The 24,424-nt window shown below is 40.1% G+C and overlaps 1 protein-coding gene across 4 annotated transcripts; it reads left to right on the top strand.

The window, feature by feature from the left end:
* The first annotated feature begins 706 nt into the window (after nucleotides 1–706).
* Nucleotides 707–19,055, top strand: LOC310715552 (GDP-L-fucose synthase-like). Of its 4 annotated transcripts, none has more exons than XM_083522064.1 (11): nucleotides 733–844; nucleotides 2,577–2,725; nucleotides 3,713–3,746; nucleotides 12,357–12,437; nucleotides 12,529–12,657; nucleotides 12,929–13,002; nucleotides 13,725–13,858; nucleotides 14,457–14,588; nucleotides 15,610–15,689; nucleotides 15,827–15,926; nucleotides 18,607–19,055. In XM_083522064.1, the coding sequence occupies exons 2-11, from the start codon at nucleotides 2,577–2,579 to the stop codon at nucleotides 18,777–18,779; spliced, it is 1,086 nt and encodes a 361-aa protein (XP_083378190.1). In that variant the 5' UTR covers nucleotides 733–844; the 3' UTR covers nucleotides 18,780–19,055. The 4 variants fall into 4 exon arrangements, with proteins under 4 accessions (XP_083378193.1, XP_083378192.1, XP_083378190.1 ...); XM_083522065.1 differs by lacking the exon at nucleotides 18,607–19,055 and adding an exon at nucleotides 16,380–16,544; XM_083522067.1 differs by lacking the exons at nucleotides 12,357–12,437; nucleotides 12,529–12,657; nucleotides 12,929–13,002; ... (3 more) ...; nucleotides 15,827–15,926; nucleotides 18,607–19,055 and adding exons at nucleotides 3,925–4,053; nucleotides 4,393–4,466; nucleotides 4,647–4,780; ... (2 more) ...; nucleotides 6,782–6,881; nucleotides 6,958–7,567 and having other exon boundaries at nucleotides 707–844; nucleotides 2,543–2,725; nucleotides 3,713–3,824.
* Nucleotides 19,056–24,424: the final 5,369 nt, after the last annotated feature.

Genomic DNA, 24,424 nt, shown 5'->3' with positions numbered 1-24,424 from the left:
ACGACCCATCTTCAATGCTCTAACTGAGGGAAGGAGGTTGTTCCCCAAAATCTCGCAATACATGGCCCCGGTCATCCTCTTCTTAATACAGTGCAGTCGCCCTGTCCCATGTGCAGGGTGTTCAAATACTTATTTTCCTCACTGTATATATATATATATAATGTATTATATTTGGATGTCTGACACATTATATGAGCCAGTTTTGATCATTCCAGTTGGGCCAGTTTTATATATTTAATATATATTATAGAATATAAGAACTAATCATGAATGGATATAACTAACCACTGACATTTTTGGCATCATAATTTTGACTAAAAGGAAGATCATTATTGCTTACAGGAGAACCTCTTTTATGAGGAATGTCTTCTCAGAGGATCTCGAGTTGAAAATTTGTAACCACAGAGCACAAGTTCTATCGGTCCTGCATAAAAAGGACATCAAAATATGGATATTGGTAACATCCTGAGACACCCCTGTACAGCATATGAATCTGCTCCCGCAAAGTGAATTTGGCTTTGTAATACACTGTAGACTGAGTGATCTATAATCGTAATAATGGCAAATGAATGACTTTTTCAAAAAAAGAAAAAACATGTCATGTGTAAAAGATAGAGGTGTAACCCATTCAACCCACTGTCATTCTATTGTAATTGGCTCTAGATAAAAATGTTTACATTTTTTTTTTGTACTTTATGTTCCGCCTTGTAACGAGCATCTTCAGTTGTCATACAGGTCATGTGCTCACCATTTTTTGCCCTGAGCCACATATCATTATTTCCTGAGCTGCTCCCACTACACACACTATATTCACAAAAGTATTGAGACCACAGACTTTTTTCAGGTATGTGTGCTTCTTTCTTCAAAACTGTTTTTGTGGGTGGCATTTAAAAATTATTGATGTAATTTAAAATAGATGAATTAATAAAAAATCCTTAGAATTATTTATAAATAAATAGCAAAATAAATAAAAAAACAGAAAACTTTTTGAAATCACAAATTCGAACAAATCGTTTGTCATAATGGCTGCTAGTGAATGATTAAAAGCTAAACACACACGCTCCATAGACAGGTTTAAAACTTTGGTGATTGTGACTCAGTGATGTCACTGTTTCTCCGTTTTCTTTTATGGTCAAGTTTTTTGTCGCCAGGATTTAATTTGACTTCCTTTAACGCAGTTATTGTGTGTTTTCTTCGGCTGAATATTGGGGTTCTGGATTGTACATTTTTACAACCATAGAACACAACAGAATTTTTTCTATATTTTTCATTTGCACACATTGCACATTTTATGTTTATGCCTTTCTTATTTGCTTTCTTTCTTTATCTGCTTGGATAGACATTCGTTTTTACGCTAAGTGTCGGCATCATTTTTATGATGGTGATGACTTTATTTATTTATTTGTAATCGTGATATTTTTTAATCGATCCTTGTTTATAATAAGGATGTATCACAGAAAACAGTGAAAGATACTGCTTTTTTTTTTTCATCTTGAAGGTCATAAAAAAATTTTTATTGAGACTATTTATTTTTGCATTTGCATTGCAATTTCATTTACATTTACTTTAACATCTTCACGACATGACATTACAGGCATTATATATATATATTACTAATAATAATAATAATAACAATATACAGTATATGTAGTATATCTAATCACATGTCCAACCTCATGTCAAGTGTCGAAATGCTCCAAAATATTTTGAGGAGAAAAAATAAATAAAGATTTGCAGCAAAAAGCGATAGATAGATAGATAGATAGATAGATAGATAGATAGATAGATAGATAGATAGATAGATAGATAGATAGATAGATAGATAGATAGATAGATAGATAGATAGATAGATAGATAGATAGATTCCCTAAAAGGTTTTCTGAGGTGTAAAAAATGGGTTCTGTTAAATACATTTTGCAGCCCTTTGAAATAAACAACTTGGTTGTCTGAACAGAAGAAGAAAAAAACAGAAGAAGAAAACAATCCATATGGAAAAGAAAGAGGTGTAACCCATCCAACCCATTATCATTCTCCTGGTTGAACACACTGTTGGACTTTTCATTTGTGTGGTTTTTTTTGGCTCTAGATGAAGGATTTCAGTATCAGTATACACAAAAAAGGTTCTGTGTATGTTCCAGCAGGTCATGTGCTCACCATTATGTCTGTCTTCTCAGAATTTAATTTACTATGTGAAAAAAAAGGATTGCTATTCATGCTATAACCAGGTGTGCTGCACATGATCAGTAAAAACATTCCCATACAGTCTTATTAAGATAAATAGAGTGTGGAAAGAAAACACTCCTGGTAGGATTCCACCACCAGCATGATCTGGCAATACCATTACGGTGACAGATTCTATGAATTAAAAAAAAATCCCAGCTGCTGGTTATACAGCTCTACAGGGTAATATGACAACCATTTGCATGTGCCTAATTTGAATTGGCTCAGGGTTATGCATCTTTATATCCAGCTGGCCTTTCAGTGTGCAAATAAATATTGGTATGTTTCATATTTACAGGTTAATTGTTTTTTTTGACGTTAGAACATTGGGCATCGCTGTTGTGAATAATTGTCAGATGGACGCTGAGAAGAAGCCGATGCGGGTGCTGGTGACGGGTGGCAGCGGGCTTCTGGGAAAAGCCATAGAGCGTGTGGTAAAGCAGGAAGGAGGAGCGGAAAAAGGGGAGAAGTGGATCTTCCTCAGCTCTAAAGACGCAGACCTGACGTGAGTCCAAGCCCCTAAAATGCTGACACCACCTTAAATCTTATCACCATTTCACAAACCCACACTTCACTGTGGAATTATTTATAATGTCTATCCTTGTCAATGAAAATCGCAGCATCTGTTCAGCTCTGCTACCTATAGCTTTGCCCCCTGTCTTTTACTCAGTACCACTGTCTCTAAACAATACAACATCGCAGGTTTCACCACAGTCCTATAAACTTTCCCTTTCACTCTTGCAGATACTCTTCTATCACAAATAACTTCTGCTATCACTCTTCTCCACCCACTCCACCCTGCCTACACTCTTTTCTTCACTTCTCTAACAAATACTTTGCACTATTGTACTCCAGGTACCTAAACTCCTCCACCTTTTATATCTCTTCTCCTTTCATTCACACACATTTACTCTGTCTTACTCCTACTGACTTTTATTCCCCTTTCTCTCCAGCAAGTATCTCCATCTCTCCAGACTCCTTCAACCTGCTCTCTGCTCTCACCACTGCGAACAGGAAAGGGCTCAGAGCCGATCCTTGATTCAGTTCTATCTCCAACTTAAACCAGTCTGTCGTTCCTAATGCACACTTCACTGCTTTCACACTGTCTTCATACATGTCTTGCACCACCTTCACATACTTTTCTGCCAGACCTGACTTCCTCATACAATACCACAACTCCTCTCTGTTGTACACTTTCTCTAAATACACAAACATACCCGACCTTCTCGAAACTTGTTCATTAACATACTCAAAGCAAATAATGTGTCAGTATTGCTCTTCCTTCAACCATACTGTTGCTCATAGAGAGAGTTTCATGGCTGAACATGTTCTGTCCGAGCTGAAAAACACATTCTTACCAATCAGACCAATCAAACACCACACTTAATAAATTATTTGCAAGATTGATTATAATTCTAAGAAAATTTCATAAAGATAAAAATGATGTGATGGAGGCAATTAAAACGAATATTTCTTGCACTTTTTTCTACAGAAATGCAGCCGAGACTAGGGCCATCTTCGAGAAACATCAACCCACACACGTTATTCACCTCGCAGCTGTAGTGGGCACCTTCATGAGCACGACAAAGAACCTAAATTTCATGGTAATTAATCACTGTGACTCAGAAATACACACATATACTGTACACACACTCGAGGAACCTTTCTCTATTAGCTGAACCAACACTTTTAAACTGTTTTCAGAGGAAGAACCTGACCTTAAACGATAACGTGCTGCAAACGGCTCATGAGTTTGATGTGGTAAAAGTGATCTCCTGTTTGTCCACATGCTCTTTTCCAGCGGAAACCACCTACCCCATCGATGAGACTATGGTACACACAAATACAGAACAACTGTAAACAGTTTAGTAGCTACATTATTTTTATACTTGTAGACTCATATAATTGAGCCCATATTTGGGGTATCATCCTGCCAGCTTTGAAAAGTGGGTGTGCACAAATGGGTCTCATATTCCCTCCAATCATTATCATGGGTTAATGATTAGCTAATGCAGATTTAGCTCCCTGTTGAATAAAACTAAGAAACACATCGTTTTTTTCCAACTGACCCTGATAGTGGCATCATGAATAGCTCCAGCTATTGTGCAGAAGATAGTAATTTTAGCCCACTGTGAAGATCTAAAATCTAATACCAAACAATCTTGTTCATAGATCCATAATGGTCCTCCTTCTGAATCGAACTCGGGCTACGCCTACGCCAAGAGGATGATTGATGTACATAACAGGTTTGATCAATTTCAAAGTATTAACAACCTCCTGTAAGAATGTTAATTTAATATTCATGAAAGGATTTTCCAGTTTCAGCATTTGACCTTAAAGGTTTTCATTAGTTGATTTTGTGGTTACCTTGCAGTAGGCTATTTTCTAAAAGGGTGACTGAGTTAATATTGTGTGTTTATGTGCAGGGCCTGTTTTCAGCAGTATGGACGGCGGTACACATCTGTTATTCCCACAAACATTTTTGGCCCTCATGACAACTTCAGCGTCGAGAACGGTCACGTTTTACCCGCACTCATCCACAAAACCTACAAGGCGAAGAGTAAGACCAACTGTCAAGACAAACTGATTAGACAAACAAATGTATGACACTGCCCTTATCCACAGCGACTTAAGGTTATCTCATTATACATACATCTAGACTATTTTGTCTTCAAAGTGACAATCTGCTATCATTCTTGTTCCATGTATGTGCTGTGGAAGTTAGGTATGAGTTGCAGTCAGGTGAGAACGTTTGTGTTGCAAGTAGAACAGGCAAAACAGGATCAGGTACCGAACCAGCAGTGGGTGCAAAATAAACTGTCACTCGCTGGTTGCCATCACCTTTGATTCGCAATCTGTGCTTTTTTCTTCTGGGGCCACATTAGTAGAGATTTGCCTGGTTGAAAAGTCATGATCCTTGGAGAATGAAACGCAGCCAATCAGTGAAAGCTGTGGTAATTATGTGATTATCAGATGACACACAAGCAGATTTAGAGAGAAGGTTTTAGAGAACTGGTCCTTTTATTATTTGTCTCAATTTGAAACCGATATTTACTTTCGTCACTTTATTTAAAGGGATGTATTTGTATGCATTCAAGATGATGATGTGAGTGATATCATGGCCAGTTTTCAGTTTTATTCATGATTATAGATTAAGATAAGCCAGGTGATCTTATCTGTGTGTATTGTGCCATCCGTAATCACTGTTAGGGGCTTTTCATAAGTACACAGTGTTTATGCTCTGTGAACTTGTCAAAACAAGTTTATTTCTATAGCGCTTTTCACAACAGACATTGTCTCAAAGCAGCTTTACAGAATTTAACAGTTAAGGTGAACGATGTGTATTTATCCCTGATGAGCAGCCATGACTTGAACAGGTAGACTGGCCATGGCTGATTAATGAATACACGGCAATGCTGAAACTGTTGTGTAATTGTGTGTTTTGTAGGAGATGGAACAGCTCTGGAGGTCTGGGGATCGGGTCGAGGACTACGTCAGTTCATCTACTCTGTAGATTTGGCCCGCCTTTGCGTGTGGGCTCTAAGAGAATACGATGAAATTGAGCCCATCATTCTCACAGGTACTCATGTGTACTCGGGTACACATAACGCAAGAAGTTTAATTTTATTTTAAATGACAGACCTTATGCTTCGTATGTGTTTATTACTTTGCTTTGGATTCAACATGTTTAAAACTCAGAGTGGCGCAGGGAAAGGGGTAATTTTGGAACTAGAACTTGGTGACAATGGGGTTTCGGCAATTGTTTGTAGTGCGACCTCGTTTAGAACTCCTTGGAGCAGTGGAGTGGTGCGCAACGAGCCATGAGTACATCATGATCATGTCTCGTCTGCTCATCCAATAACAACGTGGGTGCATAATTTTGAAGAAACAGCTCAACACCACAATAATGCATGTTGTTGAATAGAGCGGCGAGGGCCCCTCACAATTGCAGATCAAACAGATATGATATTCTCTAGTGTGAGGGCCATTCGAGCACCACCTGGGTACTTTTTTTAGGCTGAACCCATATCTTTGAGGTTAGCAGAAGAGACATAATCATGACATCGTAACTGGTAAGGATGCTGAAATTCCCTTTGTGCAGCATTCACATTATCACCATTCTTATAAAAGGTTTCACATCGAACGTTAGTTGAGAACCACTCCACTGCTCCATTATACCCAATGGCAATGGGTTCTAAAGGACCTTGAACTGGTTCCAAACAATTGCAGACAATCCGGGGTCACAAACTCCTATTTCTAAAGTTTCCTGTTTGGATGCACCAACCTGTACTGAATTTATATCATTTCTTTTAAAATTTTGCAAGTTGGCTTGTATAATACTGAGCTTTGGCACTGTTTCCTTACTCGGGCTTTCTCTCACACTGTTATGTTCACAGTTGGAGAAGAAAATGAGATATCCATTAAAACTGCAGTCGATGTGATTGTGGAAGCTTTCGGCTTCACAGGACCTGTGATTGTATCCTTTTTTTTCGCATATACAAGCTGTGTGTGTGTGAGAGTCAGTAAAATACAAAGTATGGCCTTTGACTGATGTGTTCAGTATGATACCAGCAAACCCGATGGCCAGCTGAAGAAAACGGCAAACAACGCCAAACTGATACGCTACCTTCCTAATTTTACCTTCACTCCATTCCATATAGGTAAAAACATACACACATAATATAAAGGATATTACCTGTGCTATATATTCTGGACTTACCTGTGCTTTATCCTCAGCTGTGAAGGAGACATGTGATTGGTTAGCTGCTAATTACGACATCGCTCGCAAATGACCGTCCAGCTTGAAACTGATGAGTGACACGTTCTTCACACTTTGCAGCATGTAATGTGAAGCACCTGTCAACGCTCTTCAGCCACAGTTTTCCATAAAATCTCAGGATATCGGTTTACAAATCGATTTAAATTTAAACTGGTGTGCCTTATTATTCTGATTATATCATCTAAAAATCATGAACCCTAGAAATTGTATTGTTTATAAAAATCATTGTGGTGTCTGGAGAATTAAATGCAGTCAATCGGACAACTGTGGGAATTATGTGATTAAAAAATAATACACAAACAGATTCATACAGATTCATACAGATTTAACTATATGTCTCATTTTCTGAACTGATATTCACTGATATTCTATTTTTGTAAAATTGCTGTAGGGGTGACCTTGGAGAAACATGGCAGCTGATGTAATATATCAATATATACATACATGATAACATAGCAATAGCCTTTAGGTGCCAGGTTTTAGTCTGGAAGGGCCTGTGTGGGTTTTACAATTACTATTTGTTACACTGTATAACAAGATTCTAATAAAACCTTTCCTCAAATCCGATGACCGAGTGTGATATTGTGTGCTCACCACGACAGATTACACACTGTTCCCCATGAGTACCAATGAGTTCTTTTGTTTAATCATTTATACATTTGCTGTAGTATTTATAAGAGGTGGAGGTAAAAAAATCCAATGCATCAAGTGAAATCGGGAAACGATACAAAGGCAATCCTAGAAAGCTTAAAACATAAGATCAAGGACCAGAGTATCACTAAACAGAACAAAGACGGCTGTTAGCAAAAGCGAGCAAATGCTGAGCAATATTTAGCACCAAAACACATTCATTTGTTTCATTTTACTATTTGTTTCATTCAGCATTTTATTCCCTGAAATTGATTGTCTTTTTTATAATAGTGTACAGGATCCTTCTATCAGTTTCACCCAGAGGGAATTCCTAGAAATGAGAGTAATGTATACAGAAATATATCAATTCTTTAATTACTTTACAGAGACAATGTCTGTCTGAGAGCTGTCTGTGTAAGAGACACACATCCGAGAATGATGTATGACCTTTATCTACACCTCTAATTATCTACATACTCAACTTATAATCGTAGAGCAGGTCAAAACCAGAAGCTAAAAAATAGGGTTACAATGAATGTTGATAGGACCTATAGGCATGAATGCACAATGTGGACAATTCAAGGAATATACAAAATCACAAAGTACAAAGTAGAGAAGAACGGTGAAGTGTGTGTTAATATAACATATGTCTATGGTCTACTTAAATCCAAAGTTCCCTTTTCTCGAGCTGCAAAAAAACAGTCCTGTGCTTATCGCAGTTTGTGACCAGTCATGAACTGGAGTGGTAAATGGAGCAGAGGTTGAGGAACTGTTCAAGCCAGATTTCAAGCACCCTGCTGCCACTGCTGATTTACCTGCTCCCTACTCTCACTACAAATAACATATCAACCACAAACCTCATAGTCCACAGAGACTCCTGCCCGACCTTGTCCATCATCCTGTTCATCACAGGAAATGTCATCATCCTGCAAACAGGAAAGGGCTTAGAGCCAATCCTTGAAGCAGTCTGTCTTTTCTACTGCACACTTCACTGCTGTCACACTGTCCTCATACATGTCCTGCACCACCCTCACATACTTCTCTGACACACCTGACTTCCTCATACAATACCACAATTCCTCTCTTGGCACCCTGTCGTACGCTTTCTCTAAATCCACAAATACACAATGCAGCTCCTTCTGTCCTTCTCTATACTTCTCCATCAACGTTCTCAAAGCAAATAAGGCATCTGTGGTGCTCTTCCTCGGCATGAAACCATACTGTTGCTCACAGATGGTCACCTCTTCTCTCAGCCTGGCTTCCACTACTCTTTCCCATAACTTCATGGTGTGGCTGATCAACTTTATTCCCCTGTAGTTACTGCAGGTCTGCACATCTCCCTTATGCTTAAAGATCGGTACCAGCACACTCCTTCTCCATTCCCCAGGCATCCTCTCACCTTCCAAAATCTTGTTAAACAATCTGGTTAAAAACTCCACTGCCATCTCTCCTAAACATCTCCACGCTTCTACCGGTATGTCATCTGGTCCAACCGACTTTCCACTCTTCATCCTCTTAATCGCTGCTCTCACTTCCTCCTTACTAATCCTATCCACTTCCTGCTTTACTAACTCCACATCATCCAACCTTCTCTCCCTCTCATTTTCCTCATTCATCAGCTGCTCAAAATACTCCCTCCATCTTCTCAACACACTCTCCTCACTAGTCAACACATTTCCATCTCCATCCTTTATTGCTCTAACTTGCAACACATCCTTCCCAGCTCGATCTCTCTGCCTGGCCAATCGGTACAAATCCTTTTCTCCTTCCTTAGTGTCCAACCTCTCATACAGCTCCTCGTATGCCTTTTCGTTGGCTTTCGCCACATCCCTCTTTACCTGCTGCCGCATGTCCTTGTACTCCTGCCTACTTTTCTCATCACCCTGTCGATCCCACTTCTGTTTTGTTAACCTCTTTCCCCTTATGCTCCCCTGCACTTCCTCATTCCACCACCACGTCTCCTTGTCTTCCTTTCTATTTCCAGATGTCACACCAAGTACCTTTCTAGCTGCCTCCCTCATCACTCCTGCGGTAGTTTCCCAATCATTCAGCACCTCTTCACCACCACCGAGCCTCTGTCTGACCTCTTCCCTGAACCTCACACTACAGTCTTCCTCCTTCAGTTTCCACCATCTTATTCTTCTTTCAGTCCTTACCTCTTCTTCTTCGCCTCCAAAACCATCCTACAGACCACCATCCGATGCTGTCTAGCTACACTGTCCCCTGCCAGCACCTTACAGTCTCCAATCTTCTTCAGGTTGCATCTCCTACATAGAACATAGTCCACCTGTGTGCACCTTCCTCCACTCTTACACGTCACCCTATGATCCTCCTTCTTCTTAAAATAAGTGTTCACCACTGCCATTTCCATCCTTTTAGCAAAATTTACCACCATCTGCCCTTCCACATTTCTCTCCTTTAGGCCATACCTACCCATAACCTTCTCATCACCTCTGTTCCCCTCACCTACATGTCCATTAAAGTCTGCCCCAAACAACAATCGTTCATTTCTAGGGACACCATCTACCACTTCATCTAATTCACTCCAGAATCTTTCCTTCTCCTCCATCTCACAGCCGACTTGTGGAGCATAGGCACTGATGACATTTATCATCATCCCTTCAACTTCCACCTTCACGATCATCACCCTATCAGAAACTCTCTTCACCTCCACTACACTCTTACTGAACTCTTCCTTCAGAATCACCCCTACACCATTTCTCTTTCCATCCACACCATGATAGAACAGTTTAAACCCACCTCCAATTTTTCTGGCCTTACTCCCTTTCCAATTGGTCTCCTGAACACACAACATATCTACCTTTCTCCTCTCCATCATATCAGCTATCTATCTCCCTTTACCAGACATAGTGCCAACATTTAAAGTACCAACCCGAACCTCCACTCTCCTACACTTTTCCTTTCCCTGTCGCCTCTGTAGGAATCTTCCTCCTCTCCTCCTCCTCCTTCGGCCAACAATAGCCCAATTTCCACCAGTACCCTGTCGGCTAACGATACCTGTGGCGGTCGTTGTTAACCCGGGCCTCGACCGATCCGGTATGAAATTCTTATTCGTGACCCGCATATTTGATTTGGCACGTTTTACGCTGGATGCCCTTCCTAACGCAACCCTCCCCATTTATCCGGGCTTGGGACATGCACTAAGAGTGCACTGGCTTGTGCCTCCCTAATGGCTGGGTTTTATATATATATATATATATATATATATATATATATATATATATATATATATATATATATATATATTCATTCATTCATTCATTCATTCATTCATTTTCTCCCGCTTATCCGTAATTCGGGTCCTAAGCAGGCCCCCGCCTTCGACTGCTGCCCAATCCTCACAGCACCGTCCCTTACAGTCCCTCCTGCAGGTGGTGAGCCCACGGGAAGGCGGCCCCACGTCACTCTGACGTCACGGACCTTGATATTTCACTCGTAAGGGACCCCCGGAGCATAGAGGGTTAAGGGCCTTGCTCAAGGGCCCAAGAGCGGCAGCTTGGCGATACCGGGGCTTGAACCCCAGACCTTCCGATCGGCAACCCAGTGCCTTAACCGCTGGAGCCACCACTCCCCCATTATATATATATAAGACGACACCTAGCGGTTAGTCCAGGGTACTACAAAGATACAATTCACATTTTTTTTAATATTTCAAACATATTCTGAACTGAAGATAAATTTTATTCACTGGTACTCATTCTGTTTTAAGGTTTACTTACTTACGAGCTATCATGAGGTGTAAAAATCATAAAAGCATATTATTATATATGATTATTGATCATGTGTGTTTTGCTTTTCTGTCGAGTGGCATAATAAAAATAACTTTATTGCAAAGAAATTGATTTACATAATCAATGCTCAGGTTGTTTGAGCTACTTACGGATTCTGAGTTATTATTAAGGAAGTCAATGTGTGCCATGTAAACATTGACTGCTTGTTGGGAATGTTTACACTGCTGCTCTCTCAGCTTGTATATTTAGCAACTGAAATACAATAAAAATGGGTTCATGTTAAATAAGTTTGTTAGATTAGTTAAATGAATTGGTTTCTAATGCGGGTTAGAATGGATTAAGCCAGTGCGAATGCATTAATCACTGGCTACCTGACACTGATTTGCATGAACTTGATTTAAATTGTCATTATTTACACATCATCTGTGTGTAAATCAAGCTGGGCTTTTAGTGTCTAAATTCATATTCACATTCCTAATATTTGTTTTGGCAGATGGATAGTAAAAAGAAGCCGATGCGGGTGCTGGTGACAGGTGGCAGTGGCCTCGTGGGGAAAGCCATAGAGCGTGTGGTGAAGCAGGAAGGAGGAGCGAGGGAAGGGGAAGAATGGATCTTCATCAGCTCCAAAGATGCAGACCTGACGTGAGCTTCAAAACCCAGCCCTAAACACGTTATCATCATTATTATTGTCTTGTCACCATTTTTTTTTCACTATATAAAGAATAATATTAGAACAAGAGCATTAACATGAACATTGCAGATCAATTACATTGCTTTGATTTAAGCTCACAACCTTTAAAGCAGAAATCAACCATCTTAACCACTGAACTACCACTTCCCCAACTAGTGGCAGAGACTCTTCTACAAAAACCTCTTCACAAATCAGACTTATCGTTGTTGAACTGATATAATGCAAAGGAAAGTGATGATGTGATGGAGTTATGAATAATATTTCATGCACCTACTTCGAGAAATATCAGCCCACACATGTTATTCACCTCGCAGCAATGGTGGGCAGCCTCTTCATGCACATGAAACAGAACCTAGACTTCTGGGTAAATCTCATACACACAAACAGACAGACAAACACATATACACACGCATAAATTCTCATTATTAGCTGAAATAATTTTTGGGTTTTTTTAGAGGAAAAACATGGCTATTAATAATAACGTGCTGCACATGGCTCACGAGTTTGACGTGGAGAAAGTCGTCTTGTCTTTGTCCACATGCATTTTCCCGGATAAAACTACTTACCCGATTGATGAGACTATGGTACACACATACACACACAACTGGCACATAGATTTGTACTTTAGAATCGATATTAGTATAGTCAAATAAAAAATTCCAAATGTATATTTCCTCCTCTTTAATCATTATTATAATCCATATTCACTTATATGGTGCTTTTAACAGCAGGAGCCGATGTTGATTTTGATCCCTATTCAATAAAACTCTAGATATAGATATATTGGATACATCTTTATGACTGCAGCAGCAGGAACAAAGTGTGAAATCTAACACTGAATGATTTTGTTCATAGATCCATGATGGTCCTCCACATGAGTCGAACTCGGGTTACTCCTATGCCAAGAGGATAATTGATTTATATAACAGGTTTGTCACATCTCACCAGTGGTGGGTCGTGCATTTGGTACCTGGGTCTTCAGTGGGGAGGTACCCGACTTAATCCACCTCTCAATATCACTATTATGTCACAATTATAGAAACCATCAATACTGTACAAAAACACAATAAACCAACGCATGGCAATACAGAGAGAGAGAGTGGAATCTCACATATGGAGGGTGAAGACCATTTTACTAAAGCAAGAAACCCAGTTAAGTCTCAGTTCAGAATCAATATTTGTCTAATAACATGACTAAAACATAAAAAATGTCATTCAAATTTAAAATCTTGGTTAAAGTTAAAAGATCTATTTATAATATTCTCTATGGTAAAAAGGCCAGCAGTACTGACTTTGAAGGCCCTGGGCAGATTAGATTCACATGGCAGCACATAGAGACTGAAATCTGATTGGACAAAAAAAAATCTAACATCCACATAAACGTACTAGAAGCAGTGCAGCCGAGAGAAACATTACAAAATGAAGAGAATAAACTGTTGGAAATAAATGAATACAATTTCATGAAACAAATATCAGAATTTAGGTTGTAAATGTAGGTCAGTGCTTCTGATAGTGTTTAGGCCAGCAGAGAAGGCTTTGCTGACCAGTGGTGACCGCCCACCTCTGCATCTCACTATCTATACTTTATTTGGTGGGTGATTTCATTTCAGTGTGTGTGTGTGTGTGTGTGTGTGTGTGTGTGTGTGTGTAGAACCTGTTTTCAGCAGTATGCACGGCGATACACGGCGATCATTTCCACAAATATCTTTGGCCCATATGACAACTTCCACCTTGAGCATGGTCACGTTTTATCTGCACTCATCCACAAAACCTACAAAGCAAAGAGTAATACATCTCTCTCTCTCTCTCTCTCTCTCTCTCTCTCTCTCTCTCTCTCTCTCTCTCTCTCTTCCTCTCTCTGTCTCTCTCTCTCTCTCTCTCTCTCTCTCTCTCTCTCTCTCTCTCTCTCTCTCCTTCTCTCTCTCTCTTCCTCTCTCCTTCTCTCTCTCTCTCTCTCTCTCTCTCTCTCTCTCTCTCTCTCTCTCTCCTTCTCTCTCTCTCTCCTTCTCTCTCTCTCTCTCTCTCTCTCTCTCTCTCTCTCTCTCTCTCCTTCTCTCTCTCTCTCCTTCTCTCTCTCTCTCTCTCTCTCTCTTCCTCTCTCCTTCCTCTCTCTCTCTCTCTCTCTCTCTTTTTCTCTCTCTTTTTCTCTTTCTCACACACAAACAAACAATATGTAAAATATATCTAGTATCAGCACCCAATAGAAGAAATAGAAGTCATGTTATAAGGCGCAGATCACCAAGTTTTATACAGGTGGCAGTCAGGTTGGGTTGGGCTACATTAGATTAGCTTTGTGAGGTTAGCCAGGTCAGGTTAGGCCTGGATAAAAGTTATCATGAGAGCGTACAATATTGAAACTGTTGTGCAATGTTGTGTCTTTTAGGGGACGGAACAGCTCTGCAGGTCTGGGGTTCGGGTAAAGGACTACGTCAGTTCATCTTCTCTCTCGATGTGGCTCGTCTTTTTGTGTGGGTGCTGAGAGAATATGAGGAAATCGAGCCCATCATTCTCTCAGGTACTGATACACGTATCACAAGACATCACAAAGTGTGTGCAGAAACATGGACCTTTTTACTGTCACTCAAAAAAGATTTTTTTTAATCACTGCCTTATATTTTAAAGTTAAAATGTTGGTTCTAGAAGGTTTGAAAAAGTCAAAAGGGCAATTGTACTAGACTTTGGAACAGTTCCAGCTGCAGTTCTTCCTCCACCTCACCAGAGGGAGCCTTCACCCCAATACTAGCACTTCCAGGTCTAATGAACATCTTCCTTACCTGTAATATATGTTACATATTCTGACTGTCCACTTGATAAAAGGTAATTTTAGTTAATTTTATCAAGTGGACAGTCAGAATGTGTAACATATATTAGTAGTCAATATTAAAATATAATAATAATAATAATAATAATAATAATAATAATAATAATAGTTAACGCCTCGTATCTATTAACTGAAGCAAGGTTTACCGTAACTAAATTAATTAGCAAGAGGGGCAGTCAGCGAGAAAATGTCCAGTAGCTAATTTAACTAATATACAGTCATAAAGATAAACCATGATAGCCGCTACATCTCACTGGTTGCGCAATGAGGCGCTTCCGAGCAAAGAATGCAATCACGTCAGATTCGATGTCGTGCGCTAAAATGCTCCCCTGCCACAGACTGCCGCACTTATCTCATAATTATGAGATAATAAGCCATAATTAAAAAATAATAAGTCATAATTATGACTTAGTAAGCCATAATTATGAGTTAGTAAGTCATAATTATGAGATTCTTGCTGTTTGTTTGTTTGGTTTTTTTTATCTTTGTGAATGCAATGTGCTTTCGTACTTTATTTTAAACAGCCTTTAAAATATTTTTATGTACCTTTTAAAATGAAATAAAAAAAAAAAAAATTAAATATACTTTTTTTTTTTAAAGCATGTGTCTTTTAAAATTACTTTTAATGACCTTTGGTGATGAATTGTTTAATTAATGTCTCTCTTTCTCACACACACACACACACACACACACACACACACTGTTTTGTTTGCAGTTGGAGAAGAAGATGAGATAACCATTAAGAATGCAGTCGATGCAATTGTAGAAGCATTCGGCTTCACGGGATCTGTGGTTGTATCCTTTAATTTGCATATACAAACTGAAAGTGAGAATAAAGTGTGAGTGAGAGAGTGTGTGTGAGTGGGTTTGTGTGTGGGTGTGTGTGTGAGTCAGTAAATGAGAAAAACACAGTTTGGCCTTTACCTGTTCAGTATGACACAAGCAAATCAGACGGACAGCTGAAGAAAACGGCGAGTAACGCCAAACTGAGACGCTACCTTCCTAATTTCACCTTCACTCCATTCCATACAGGTAAAACCTGCACACACACCCACCAACAGAATATACAATGTATGTGTATAATATGTGCAGCCGCAGTATGTAAACAAGACTGCAAGCAGTAGTAAAATTAATACTGACCACATGTACTTTCTGAGCAATCATCCAGCTTTAACTCAAAAAATATATATTTTTTGATATTTTCACTTTTCAGTGCTACTGTTTGCTTTCATACACACATGCACAGCCGACATTTGATTATTGAGTTGGAAACAACAAGATCGTCTCCTCAGTCCATCCTCACTTCATTCCTAGCTTGTCCCGGAATAGTTTTTTGAGACATTGACAAATCTACAATTACTTAGACAAATACACAAGCACACACCCAAAGACACCAAACATAAACCCTAACATCCACAAACACCACACCCGTACTCATGCACAAAGGCACATATTGATTCTGGCTTAAATTGTGCTTTTCCTCAGCTGTGACGGAGACATGTGATTGGTTTGCTGATAATTACAACATCGCTCGTAGATGACCATTCGGCTCAAACCACCAAGTGATGAGCTTTTTTCTTCTTTAAATCTATCTGATGGAGCTTTGTAATCTCATTACAGTAATAAATAAATAAAAAAAAAACACCTTTATTTGCCATCTAAGCTTTGTCTTTTTTTTGCTATAGAAAGAGGTAAAAGTGTGAAAAAATTCGACTGGTTAAACTTCATTTATTAGCTGACAGACATTTCTTGACTTTTCTTGCTCTTTGTTGTATTTTCTATTTCATGATGAACTGTTTATTTTTAATACAGTAAAACCCTGTTGGACGAGCATAATTCGTTCTTGAAAATTGCTCGTAGGTCCATTTGCTTGTATGTTCGAACTGATTTTCCCCCTATAGGAATGAATGTAAAAGTGATTTAATCAGTTCCAAGACCTCATTCTATCGCTAATTTCTGCATTGAAAAGTATTTGTAGCCTATTTTAACAAACAAATACACCGCAAATTACCGTAATGTAAATATAATTTAACACTTACTCATGTGGTAGTGGTTGATTGCGAGTGTGAGACGCACACCACCCTCGTAACCTTCTCGGTTTCCATGGTAATTCTATTTACTTTCGTTTTTACAGCACCATCACTAATTTTCTTGGAAAACATTTTTCAAGATTTCTAGTGAAATAAAAACATAAAACTAAAAAAAGTTAAGTTTTTGCTGCACTGAACAACGAGAGCGACCGAGTGATACGTCATCAACTAAGCGACTGATGCGACCCTCCGCTGAAAACGGGGAACCATCAGCGTGGGTTTGCTCGTGCCTTCGAAATTTGCTCGTGAACCGGGGTAAAATTTTGCGAGCGAGGTTGCTCGTATCTCCGTTTGCTCGTACTATAGGTTGCTCGTACAATGGGGTTTACTGTTGCACCTTTAGTTTTTCAGACTTCTGTTGCCTTGTTGCAACTTTTTAAAGACTTGTTGCAGCCATCAAAATGAATTATTTAAAATTATGCTTGCATATGTTTTTTACGTTCTATTGTGTCCACCAACTGATCTCAGTAAAAAGGGGGCACCATAACCTCTCTAGGGGGCAAGGTACCCTGTTGTTCCAAGCGCTATAGGGGGAGGAGTGCCCGATGTTGAACATCACCTATAAGCTCTCGGTGCAGGAGAGCCAGTACAGCAATATCAAGAGTTTCTGGCAATCAAACAGGCAGTCTTCACCCTCTGATACTGTCATCTGCGATGGGGCTTTACTCTCTGTTCAGACCACACCCCCAGCTAAAGATTGCTAAAAAATATTGCAGCAGAATAAATTGTGGGGCCACTCTACTGGATATTAAGGTGTGCAGGAAATATTTTGTGCCTGTAGACAATGTCTCATGTATTTCAGACACATTGACGCTCCAAAAGAAAGAATGGAAATACCGCAATCCATATAACAGAAAATAAAGTCTATTACAATCTGGTACTTTTGAAAATGAATGTGGTGAACAGTTGTTATTCATATTATCACCTGAAAATGGCAGCAGTGTAGGTGTAGAAGTAAGAAGTACCTGGGTTGCTTACAGAAGACACATGGCAAAAAAAAATTAAAAATTAATAAATACACACACACACACACACACACACACACACACACACACACACACACACACAGCATCTTATTATCCATGCCAAACTTTTTTACAGAGACCGTACATGTAGGACATTTTAGAGACCAAGTGAGAGATGCCCAATTGAGATGGTTTGGACATGAGCAGAGGAGTGACATGGGGTATATCAGTAGGAGAATGCTGAGAATGAAGCCACCAGAAAGGAGGAAAAGATGAAGACCAAGGAGGAGGTTTATGGATGTGGTGAGGGAAGACATGCAGGTAGTTGGTTTGAAAGAGGCAGATGTAGAGGACAGAGTTGTATGGAGAGGAAGGATCCGCTGTGGCGACCCCTAATGGGAGCAGCCGAAAGTAGAGGAAGAAGAGCAATTGAAGTAAATATGTTCAGATTTGATAGTGTGAAATTTGAAAGATTCCTACACTTTGTGTAATTAAACAGATCGAAAAATAAAAAAAGGAAAAACTTCATTTTTCTTTGTGTGTGCATGCTCAGAAATAATAAAAATCTGCTTTTATTATTAAATTAGCGAACTGACTGGTTAAAATGCGGAAACTTAACTCAAGATCATTTCCATCCCTCACATAAAACCGTTACAGTTTGCCGAATCAACTCTCATCGTTCTCGTTTGTTTAAAAGAACCGATTCCTTAAAGCGTCCTCATGGGTCGAACTCGGGGTACGCCTACACCAAGAGGATGGTTAACGTATACAACAGGTTTGTCACATCTTACAACCTTGAAAATAGAAAGAAACACTGGAGAGATTTTTGATCAATCAACATTTATGGAAGGAGTCTCCAGTTTGAGCAGTTGGTAGCAGTCAGAAGAAAAGCTTTAAAGCACTGTTTTAATGTGCATTTGGCATTTGTTTGCGTGTTCTGGGGTGTGCGATTGAGTTAATATTGTGTATGTGTGCAGGGCATGTTTTCAGCAGTTCGGACGGCGATACACATCTGTCATTCAAACAAACATTTTTTGCACGCATGACAACTTCAGCATCGAGGACGGTCACGTCTTACCTGCACTCATCCACAAAACCTACAAGGCAAAGAGTAAGAAGTGTGGGTGCTGAGAGAATATGATGAAACCGAGCCCATCATTCTCTCAGGTAAACGCTAACGATGCACACCTTTCCCAAGACATTAAGTAAAGACACACAAATCATTAGAAGATACCCTTTGTTTAAAAATGTGTATTTTTTTGCTGTCACATATTGTTTGGAATTAACATTTTTATTTACTCCTACACACTAGGTTTTCTTTTTAAATAACAGTATTTATCTGTGTAAAGCTGCTTTGAGACAATGTTCATTGTTAAAAGCGCTATACAAATAAAAATGAATTGAATTGAATTGAATTATTTCATTGCATAACTCTTGCTCCACAATGTTTCTTTCGAAAAAAAAAACTAAGAAAAAAAGTATGATAACGTCTATAATTTATCATTCCTAGTAATGAATTTTTGCAAGTTCATCACGAGTCAGACTGAATTATGCATGGTCATTAGGGGGCCAAGCACAGAAAATGCTAATCTGTATGTTTATGACCATTATATTTAAACCCAGCCATTAGGGGGGCACAAGCCAGTGCACTCTTAGTGCCGGTCCCAAGCCCGGGTAAATGGGGAGGGTTGCGTTAGGAAGGGCATCCAGCGTAAAACATGTGCCAAATCAAATATGCGGATCACAAATGAGAATTTCATACCGGATCGGTCGAGGCCCGGGTTAACAACGACCGCCACAGGTATCGTTAGCCGACAGGGTACCGGTGGAAATTGGGCTACTGTTGGCCGAAGGAGGAGAAGGAGAGGAGGAAGGCGTCTACAGAGACGGCAGGAAAAGGAGCAGTTTAGGAGAGTAGAGGTTCGGGTTGGTACTTTAAATGTTGGTACTATGACGGGTAAAGGGAGAGAGATAGCTGATATGATGGAGAGGAGAAAGGTAGATATGCTGTGTGTTCAGGAGACCAAGTGGAAAGGGAGTAAGGCCAGGAACATTGGAGGTGGGTTTAAACTGTTTTATCATGGTGTGGATGGAAAGAGTAATGGAGTAGGGGTGATTCTGAAGGAAGAGTACAGTAAGAGTGTAGTGGAGGTGAAGAGAGTTTCTGATAGGGTGATGATCGTGAAGGTGGAAGTTGAAGGGATGATGATAAATGTCATCAGTGCCTATGCTCCACAAGTTGGCTGTGAGATGGAGGAGAAAGAAAGATTCTGGAGTGAATTAGATGAAGTGGTAGATGGTGTACCTAGGAAAGAACGATTGGTGATTGGGGCAGACTTTAATGGGCATGTAGGTGAAGGGAACAGAGGTGATGAGGAGGTGATGGGTAGGTATGGTTTTAAGGAGAGGAATGTGGAAGGGCAGATGGTGGTAGATTTTGCTAAAAGGATGGAAATGGCAGTGGTGAACACGTATTTTAAGAAGAAGGAGGATCATAGGGTGACGTATAAGAGTGGAGGAAGGTGCACACAGGTGGATTATCTTCTGTGTAGGAGATGCAACCTGAAGGAGATTGGAGACTGTAAGGTGTTGGCAGGGGACAGTGTAGCTAGACAGCATCGGATGGTGGTCTGTAGGATGGTTTTGGAGGCGAAGAAGAAGAGGAGGAAAGTAAGGTTTGAAAGAAGAATAAGATGGTGGAAACTGAAGGAGGAAGAGTGTAGTGTGAGGTTCAGGGAAGAGGTCAGACAGGGGCTTGGTGGTGGTGAAGAGGTGCCGGATGATTGGGCAACTACTGCAGGAGTGATGAGGGAGGCAGCTAGAAAAGTACTTGGTGTAACATCTGGAAATAGAAAGCAAGACAAGGAGACGTGGTGGTGGAATGAGGAAGTGCAGGAGAGCATTAGGGGAAAGAGGTTGGCAAAACAGAAGTGGGATCGAGAGAGTGATGAGAAAAGTAGGCAGGAGTACAAGGAGATGCGGCAGCAGGTTAAAAGGGATGTGGCGAAAGCCAAGGAAAAGGCATATGAGGAACTGTATAAGAGGTTGGACACTAAGGAAGGAGAAAAGGATTTATACCGATTGGCCAGGCAGAGAGACCGAGCTGGGAAGGATGTACTGCAAGTTAGAGCAATAAAGGATGGAGAGGGAAATGTGTTGACTAGTGAGGAGAGTGTGTTGAGAAGATGGAGGGAGTATTTTGAGCAGCTGATGAATGAGGAAAATCAGAGAGAGAGAAGGTTGGAGGATGTGGAGTTGGTGAAGCAGGATGTAGATAGGATTAGTAAGGAGGAAGTGAGAGTAGCGATTAAGAGGATGAAGAATGGAAAGTCGGTTGGACCAGATGACATACCGGTAGAAGCGTTTAGATGTTTAGGAGAGATGGCAGTGGAGTTTTTAACCAGATTGTTTAACAGGATTCTGGAAGGGGAGAGGATGCCTGAGGAATGGAGAAGGAGTGTGCTGGTACCGATCTTTAAGCATAAGGGAGATGTGCAGACCTGCAGTAACTACAGGGGAATTAAGTTGATCAGTCACACCATGAAGTTATGGGAAAGAGTAGTGGAAGCCAGGTTGAGAGAAGAGGTGACCATCTGTGAGCAACAGTATGGTTTCATGCCGAGGAAGAGCACCACAGATGCCTTATTTGCTTTGAGGATGTTGATGGAGAAGTATAGAGAAGGACAGAAGGAGCTGCATTGTGTATTTGTGGATTTAGAGAAAGCGTACGACAGGGTGCCGAGAGAGGAGTTGTGGTATTGTATGAGGAAGTCTGGTGTGTCAGAGAAGTATGTGAGGGTGGTGCAGGACATGTATGAGGACAGTGTGACGGCAGTAAAGTGTGCAGTAGGTACGACAGACTGGTTCAGGGTGAAGGTTGGACTGCATCAAGGATCGGCCCTGAGCCCTTTCCTGTTTGCAGTGGTGATGGACAGGTTGACGGACGAGGTCAGACAGGAGTCTCCCTGGACTATGATGTTTGCAGATGATATTGTGATTTGTGGTGAGAGTAGAGAGCAGGTTGAGAAGAGCCTGGAGAGGTGGAGATATGCGCTGGAGAGAAGGGGAATGAAAGTCAGTAGGAGTAAGACAGAGTACATGTGTGTGAATGAGAGGGAGGGCAGTGGAGTGATGCGGTTGCAGGGAGAAGAGGTGGAGAAGGTGGAGGAGTTCAGGTACCTGGGGTCAACAGTGCAAAGTAATGGAGAGTGTGTTAGGGAAGTAAAGAAAAGAGTGCAGGCAGGGTGGAGTGGGTGGAGAAGAGTGACAGGAGTGATTTGTGATAGAAGAGTATCTGCAAGAATGAAAGGGAAAGTTTATAGGACTGTGGTGAGACCTGCGATGTTGTATGGATTAGAGACAGTGGCATTGAGTAAAAGACAGGAGGTGGAGCTGGAGGTAGCAGAGCTGAAGATGTTAAGGTTGTCGTTGGGAGTGACGAGGATGGACAAGATTAGAAATGAGTTTATTAGGGGGACAGCACATGTAGGATGTTTTGGTGACAAGGTGAGGGAGGCGAGATTGAGATGGTTTGGACATGTGCAGAGGAGGGACATGAATTATATTGGTAGAAAAATGCTGAAGATGGAGCCACCAGGTAGGAGGAGAAGAGGAAGGCCAAGGAGGAGGTTCATGGATGTGGTGAGGGAAGACATGCAGGTAGTTGGTGTAAAAGAGGCAGATGTAGAGGACAGGGTGGTATGGAGACGGATGATCCGCTGTGGCGACCCCTAATGGGAGCAGCCGAAAGAAGAAGAAGAAGATGACCATTATATTTAAACATGTGTCTAGAATTTAAACTCTATCCATACACCCCGGATTCCCTGCATCGAGACGAGTCCAACACACTGTATAAGATACATTTTAACCAAACGGTTATCAAACCACTTGTAACAAACCACTGAATCTGACGGCGGCCTCCTTGACAGGGCATGGAAGCATGATGACATACTAAACAGGGCACAGAGGCAGAAAGAAGTCCTCAACAAGGAAAATACTCTTATAATGATCCTCTTTAAAAACCAGGAGACAAAGTGGCCATTGGGTTGCCCATATCAGACACATGAGCAGCAGCATGGCAACATGCCACTCCTCTCCAAACATTCCCAAAGCCTGCGGTTCCTCCCAAAAAGAGCCTCTTGCTTGACCAACAAATTTGTGCTGCACCCATTTTAGTAAAAGGTAAAAGTGCTTTTAAGAGTGTCAACTTGGTAATACTGGGGTTGAACCCCAATGTTCTGATCAGTAACCCAGACACTTAATCACTGAGCTACCACCTTCCCAAGAGGTCACGTGGTGGCAGATAAGCGGATACCAGTACAGATCCCTTTAATAAAAATGCAAAGACAAAGAAATAAAAATAATAATATATATATTATTTAGTGAATATTTATTCATATATAGCATAGTCATACCAAGCTGTACATATGTAAATATTTTACACTGCTACCAATTAACTTCTGGTTAGATGCTAACTTCATTTCGTTGCCTTGTAGCATAAGATGTGCAGTGACAACGTTGACTCTAATCCAAAATAATACAAAGAATAAAAAGTGTGAACCATGAACATTAAATCTGAGCATAAGCAAAAAAAAAAAAAAAAAAAACCCAGCATGAAGTATGAAAAGACAAACATGAGACAAAGTGTGGTGAAATGTGGGACTTATATACACATGCCAATCAAGTGACAAGGAACAGGTTTGAGTGCTTAGTGACGTGTGACAAGTCATGTGATGGTGCAGTGGCTGATTGGAATCGTGATCCTTTGCCAATCGAATGAAATGGAATGTTTAAAAATAAAACAGAAAATTAAATTCAATCAAATTAAAAAGGTAACAGAATATTAAAATATTTATATTTTTGCCATTTTACATGATAAGTGTAACACACATACCCATACACACTGAACATTCATACACATTCAGCAGATGCCTGAATGTAAAAAAACATTTAATGGTGTAATGCTCATGTTTTTTAATTATAGCTTTATTCTTTATTCAACAACTTAAGCTAAGGAAATTCTTCTTTATTCCAGGTTAAGTTCTCATCTGCTGTATTTTATAGAATTGAAATGTAAATTAATGATTTAATTGAGATTAAAAGTATGCTGAGCTGTGTCTGCGAATGTTGTTATATTACTGTGGACCACCAAAAATATTAGTATCTGAGCTTGTGGGCCAATTATCAGTACAAGTATTTTTGCACTAAATCATTTATTTAAGAATAAGAAAAAAAGTAAACAGAGGTTGAGGTTATAATAAGATTCAGGTGTAGCATAACTTTAATTATGTGGATTACACCTGACCCTGTATACGAAGTGGAATGAGACAAGCATCTGGCAGTTCTTTTAAAATAGGATTAATGTTGCCATCTGCCGGTTACAATGGGTAATGCGTTTGTTTTGCGTTTGATTTCACAACGTGTCCCAGTGAGAAAGAGGTTCATGAATTTATGCATTCACAGTGGCCAAACATTG

Source organism: Silurus aristotelis (genome assembly GCF_946808225.1).
Source record: "Silurus aristotelis genome assembly, chromosome: 20".
Lineage (NCBI taxonomy): Eukaryota > Metazoa > Chordata > Actinopteri > Siluriformes > Siluridae > Silurus > Silurus aristotelis.
This window is presented reverse-complemented; position numbering and strand designations above follow the sequence as displayed.

Bases quoted from the DNA above. Each gene is read 5' to 3' on its own strand.
- LOC310715552 (XM_083522064.1), top strand. From the start codon at position 2,577: ATGGACGCTGAGAAGAAGCCGATGCGGGTGCTGGTGACGGGTGGCAGC. The intron at 14,589-15,609 runs GTACTGATACAC...TTTTGTTTGCAG, and splicing joins CGAGCCCATCATTCTCTCAG to TTGGAGAAGAAGATGAGATA. The intron at 15,690-15,826 runs GTATCCTTTAAT...TTACCTGTTCAG, and splicing joins GCTTCACGGGATCTGTGGTT to TATGACACAAGCAAATCAGA.